General features: G+C 57.6%; 1 protein-coding gene across 1 annotated transcript; it reads right to left on the reverse strand.

Annotated features, from left to right (window-relative positions):
* Nucleotides 1-1,727: 1,727 nt before the first annotated feature.
* LOC102755456 (interferon-induced transmembrane protein 1) lies at nt 1,728-2,927 on the reverse strand. Its single transcript, XM_006761351.2, has 2 exons — nt 2,539-2,927; nt 1,728-2,050 (listed from the first exon to the last, which is right to left on the reverse strand). Exons 1-2 carry the CDS (start codon nt 2,794-2,796, stop codon nt 1,859-1,861), a joined length of 450 nt encoding a protein of 149 aa, XP_006761414.1. The 5' UTR covers nt 2,797-2,927; the 3' UTR covers nt 1,728-1,858.
* Nucleotides 2,928-5,844: the final 2,917 nt, after the last annotated feature.

Raw genomic sequence — 5,844 nt, forward strand, 5'->3', positions numbered from 1 at the left:
CTATCCACTGAGTCAAACCGGTTTCGGCATCGTTTCACTTTAAGTCACAGTTTCCAAGGACCTATAGGCCATATTAAATAAGGACTTACTATACTATATTGAATAGGAGTGGTGAGAATGAGCATCCTTTTCTTGTTCCTAATCTTAGAGGAAAAACTTTCAACATTTCACCATTGAGTATGATGTTGGCTGTGGGCTTGTCATGTACGGCTTTTATTATGTTGAGGTATGTTCCTTCTACACCTAATTTGGTAAGTTTTTTATAATGAATGAATGTTGAATTTGTCAAATTGAGATGACCTATTGAGCACAGACAAAGCACCACGCGGGGCCCAGGATCAGGTGCTGCGGGGCTGTCACCGGGGCTGTGGGTGGGGGTTGTCCCTCCCTCTGGCGCGGGACAGCTGCTGCCCACAGAGCAGCGCCAGCAGGACCCACCTCGCCCCCAGGGCCAGGCTCCTGGAGGCGGCTCACCTCCCCCACACCAGCCCCCGGGCCTTCTCCAGCCTCTCCAGGCGCCTGTGCAGGGCATGGGGGTCCCGGTGAGGACGGCTCCACCCCATGTGCACCCCGGGCCCTGGCAAAGGCTCAGGCCCAGAGCCCCAGGGCGCCCATCGGCTGGGGGCCCTTCCTGGCACCGGCAGCTCCAGCCAGCGGCCCAGACGGTTTGGTGGTGAAGAAGGCATTTGGGGGGAACATAGGCAGGATTAGGAATTTCTTAGAATTGGGGTCCACGGAAAAGCGCGGGGCTGCAGACTGGGAGAAGGCACACTTCTGTAACACCAGGAAGCAGGTGCAGTGACATCTCCACAAGACAAGGGAGCAGCAACAGCTGCATTTACATGGGACAAGGACACTGGAAGTACCCGGAAAGGTCCGTGTTTACAAAATAAAGGGAAGGAAGAAAGGCCTTCATTCGGATGGAAAAGAAGAGCCCAGAGGAATGGAGGGTCGAGAGGGAGGAGGGCCTCAGGAATCACCATCGGAACCAATTCCAGGAGGAGGTGGACGGTCGGAGGGGTATGAGGGCAGAGGAACTGCAGCCTTTATCAACCAAGGGAAAAGGGACGCCGTGGGACCCGTCCCCCCTGCCTACTTGGAGGTTCACCCTGTGGGGCCCTTCCCCCTCCTCACGTGGGGGTCTGTCAGGAAAGCTTCACCCTGGCTCCGCCACTTTCTGTCCACGGATTCACCCTTCGGTCCCAGCGGACAACGGATCCGGGTTCCGGTCCCAACATTCGGTCTCAGCGGGAGGATCGGTCCTTCCTCTCAGGAGTTCTGTCCATCGGGGCTGAGTCCTCTGTCCCTCCCGGGCCACTGGCTGCCCCTAACCCTGCCCCCTGCAGAGGAGCCAGGACAGAGCTGGTGGGCTGGAGGACCACCCAGGAGGGGCTAGGGGCCCGGGCTGCACCCTGCACCCCGCGTGCAGACACCGTGGCCTCCAGAGGACCCACCGGCCGCCCTCAGCCAGCACCGCTGCTCCCAGCTGCTCAGAGTCACCAGGCTTGTCCTCAGGGCCAAGGATGAGCTGGCCCAGTGCCCCTTGGGTCAGGGTCAGACACTGGGAAGGAGGGACCCCCTCCTAGGCCCCCGGTGCAGCCGCTGCTCCCAGCTGGAGGCCAGCAACCAGGACCATCTGAGAAAGTGCCAGGACCCCCCAGAGCAGCAAGGGGGGCTGTACAGGGGCAGGCCGGGCGGGCAGTGCCCCTGCCCAGGAAAGGCCAGCATTGTCACGCACAGGTGCACTTTATTGAGCTCAGCTGCAGACAGGTGTGTGCACAGGTGCAGGGGGAAGGGGTGGGCGCCCGGGAGGGCCAGCAGGGGGTGGGGAGGACTCGGCCACCTGCCATGGCGGCGACTAGAAGCCTCTGCCGTTCCGCATGCCCTGCTGCACTGCATGAAAGTATGGGGGGAACGTGAAGGCCAGGAGAACAATGAGTCCGATGGTCAGGAGGAGGCCCAAGACCAGGGCTACGATGTTCAGGCACTTGGCGGTGGACGCATGGCTCTGGGCCCCCATCACGTCTCCCACCATCTTCCGGTCCCTGGACTGGGGGAGAAGGGATGGTGAGGGGTGTGGACGAGCCCCGGGGACAGCCGGGTGCTGTGACTCAGGCCCGGCTCTGGCTGCTCCCTGCCCAGACCAACCTCCGCCTGCCCTCAGCCAGGTCAGCGACCCCCTCCCTGTTCCCTGGAGCCTGAGCAGGACAGGCCAGGGGGGCTCCCTCTCAGCCCCTCAGCCTCTCCAGGCCTCAGGAGAGAACAGCAATGGACCAGACTTGAGGCCTGAGGGGCAGGGGTGGAGGACGGAGCCCTGTGGTTGGGACAGAAAGGAGAGCTCCAGGGGGTGGAGACAGGTGGCGCCCGTCCCAGGCCCCTCCACGCAGCCCCACGCGGATGCTCACCGGGTGAGCCGCTGCCCGACCCCCCAGCACATCTGCTCAGAAAGCGCTCACGAGGGCTCCCCGAATCCAAGGCCGTCTGGGCAGCACCCCTGTGGGGGCGCACAGGCTTTCTGGGGAAGCCCCCCGCACCCACCTTCACGGAGAAGGCGAACGCCACGAAGCCCAGGCAGCAGTAGTTGAAGAAGAGGGTGTTGAACAGGGACCAGACGATGTGGTCGGGCACCACGGTGTCAGGCTGGACGTGGACCACGGTGGACATCACGGGCCCTGGGTTCTGGGGACTCCCCAGGTTGGTCACCTCGTGTTGCTCTCTGAACATCTCCGGCATCGGGGAGCAGGTGGGGTTCCAGGTGAAGGAGGTAGACGTGTCCTGAGGCAGAGACCTGAGCATTGTGGCTGCCGCTGCTGGGACCGCGCAGGCCGTCAATGTCTCCTCCTTCCTCCGAAGTGACGGCTTCCTGGTGTGTAAGGGGTAACCGGCGGGTTGGAGGGTGTGAGAGGGTGAGCGAGTGTCTCATAAAACTTTATGGTCTTGTGCTCCGGGGAGTGACGGCATTGCTACTCTCAAGGTCCTTCTGGCGGCCCTTCCGGATGAACCCAGGACCCTGGGCTGTGGCCTTGCTGGGGAACACGCCTGAGCCAATAATTAATCCGATTCTGGATGCACTGATTCTGTGTCTTACTTTGCACCTAAGTTTTTACAGGACAAAGGTTGTCCCCAGCGCACCTCGAGCAGCAATGTCGCCCCACCCGGGAGCCACTGAATCTGGAAGGCAGCTATGCTCACCACTATACCACCCACGCCGCACTGAGCCACTGAATCTGAACCCTGGGCTGCCCCCCACTATCTGCTCCAAGGAAGCGTCCACGTGACTCTGACGCTCAAGGTGGAGAACTCCAGATACAAGCAGAGGCAACATGCTGGTGAACAGTCTTCGCGGCCCGGCAGGCGTAAGAGCGATGCACGGGTGACAGCTGTCCATCTCCAGGGTCCTAGGACCACAGTCTGACGTGCGTGGTTCTGTCCCGTGTGTACAAAACCTTGGGCAAGGGTCGCAGAAGACTGACCATGTCTGCAGTGTCTTCTGACCTGGAGTCTCCCCCAGCCTGGCCACGCGGCTCAGGGAGCCGGGAGCGCTGTCTCGAGGTGTCCCCTGACAGCCATTTTCCACTTCTCCTGAAACCTCCAAAGATTTCATGTTATTTTTAAAATACGTTTTTGTGGCCCTAGCTGGTTTGACTCAGTGGATGGAGCGTCGGCCGGCGGACTGAAGGGTCCTGGGTTCGACTCCAGTTAAGGGCACATGCCTGGGTTGCAGGGTCAATCCCCAGTAGGGGCATGCAGGAGGCAGCCGATCCATGATTCACTCTCACCATTGATGTTCCTCTCTCTCTCTCTCCCTCTCTCCCTCTCTCCCTCTCTCTTCCTCTCTGAAATCAATAAAAATGTTTTTTTTAAATATGTTTTTGTTGATTTTGAGAGAAAGAAGGGAGAGGGAGAGAGAGAAACACCCAGCTGCCTCCTGCACGCACCCTGGGCTTGTGCCCTGACTGGGAACCAAACCAGCGCCTCTTGGGTCAGCACTCAACCACTGAGCCACACCACCGGGCGAAAAGATTTCTTCCTGTCTGTCTGTCTTCTCCTCCTCCTCCTCCTCCCCCAAGGATATTTCCCCATTGATTTTCAGATAGAGCGGAAGAGAGAGGGAAGGACAGAGAGAAACATCGATGTGAGTGAGACGCATCGATTGGTTGGCTCCTGCACTTGTCCCAACCGGGGCTGGGGCCGGGGAGGAGCCGGCAGCTGAGGTACGTGCCCCTGACTGGAATCAAACCCAGGACCCTTTGGTCCACAGGCCGACACTCTAACCACTGAGCAACCGGCCAGGGCAGGATTTCATTTTTTAAAAAAGGAAACAGAGAGGGTCTGATGAGGATGTGGGGAGCAGGCTGTGGGGGTTAGGGCTGCACTTTTTCATCAAACGGCCCCCACTCAGGTTTCCAGATCCATGCGGGGCCACCACAGCCAAGGGTCCGCTCTCCTCCCCACCCCCCAGACCTCCATCTGGACTAAATTGGGGGATGCTGGGGAAAATGCCTGAGCCCAAATGCCTGCACTCAACCAGACCCTTGCCCAGCCGTGGGCAAACTACGGCCCGCGGGCCGGATATGGCCCGTTTGAAATAAATAAAACTATTGGAAAAAAAGACCGTACCCTTTTATGTAATGATGTTTACTTTGAATTTATATTAGTTCACACAAACACTCCATCCATGCTTTTGTTCCGGCCTCCGGTCCAGTTTAAGAACCCACTGTGGCCCTCGAGTCAAAAAGTTTGCCCACCCCTGCTCTTGCCCCATCAGAACCCGCATAGGAGAGGTGGGTGTGCTTCTGGGTACCTTTACTCTCCACAGGGCCCCGCCATCGTCTGGACGTCCTCCTCCCGTGGCCACGGCCTGTGCTCCGTGGACAGTTTGGCTCAGTGGATAGAGCGTCGGCCTGTGGACTGAAGGGTCCGAGGTTCAATTCTGGTCAAGGGCACATGCCGGGGTTGTGGGCTCCATCCCCAGTAGGGGCTGTGCAGGAGGCAGCCAGCTGATCAATGATTCTCTCTCATCATTGATGTTTCTATCTATCCCTCTCCCTTCCTCTCTGCCATCAATAAAAATATATTAAAAAGAAAATAAAGACAGTGCCATGTATTTGAAACGGTATTTCCCTTGAATCGTTAGTGCTTTTTGTGTCTTTCTTAAGAAATCCTTTTCTATTTCAAGATCATGAATTTATTATATTTTAACAATAAGTTGAAAATTTGCCCTGACCGGTTTGACTCAGTGGATAGAGTGTCAGCCTGCGGACTTAAGGGTCCCAGGTTCGATTCTGGTCAAGGGCATGTACCTTGGTGGCAGGCACATACCCAGTGGGGAGTGTGCAGGAGGCAGCTGATCAAGGTTTCTAACTCTCTATCCCTCTCCCTTCCTCTCTGTAAAAAAAGTCAATTAATATATTTTTAAAAAAAGAAAGAGAGAAAGCTCTCTTCTGGCAGCTATAAATGGTAATTCAGGTTCCCTCCCAGAGGAAGTGAGTGGTTCCAGGAGGTGTAACTGCTCTCAGGGATGCTAGGGCTGGGCCTGGGATTGTTGCTCTGTAAGAGGAAAATTGCCAGCCACAGATGGGAGCAGTCTGCCCCTGGTTGGGTTTGCAATTGTTTCTGGTTTGCACCCGTCAGCCTTCCCGAACGCACTTATTCCCAAAGTGAGAGAGGATGTGACGCAGGACCTGTGTTCCCCAGACCAGCAGTGCCAGCGTGACTCGGGAACTCTTCGTGGATGCACATTTCAGATGTGCCCACTGAAGGGGACCAAGTCTGCAACCCGCGCATGTGCCCTTGACGGGAATCAAACCAGCAAGGGCATGGACCTGGGTTGCGGGCACATCC

This window comes from Myotis davidii, unplaced genomic scaffold (genome assembly GCF_000327345.1).
Source record: "Myotis davidii unplaced genomic scaffold, ASM32734v1 scaffold3578, whole genome shotgun sequence".
In the NCBI taxonomy this organism is placed as follows: domain Eukaryota; kingdom Metazoa; phylum Chordata; class Mammalia; order Chiroptera; family Vespertilionidae; genus Myotis; species Myotis davidii.

Bases quoted from the DNA above. Each gene is read 5' to 3' on its own strand.
- LOC102755456 (XM_006761351.2), bottom strand. From the start codon at position 2,796: ATGCTCAGGTCTCTGCCTCAGGACACGTCTACCTCCTTCACCTGGAAC. The intron at 2,051-2,538 runs GTGGGTGCGGGG...CTTCTCCCCCAG, and splicing joins CGTTCGCCTTCTCCGTGAAG to TCCAGGGACCGGAAGATGGT.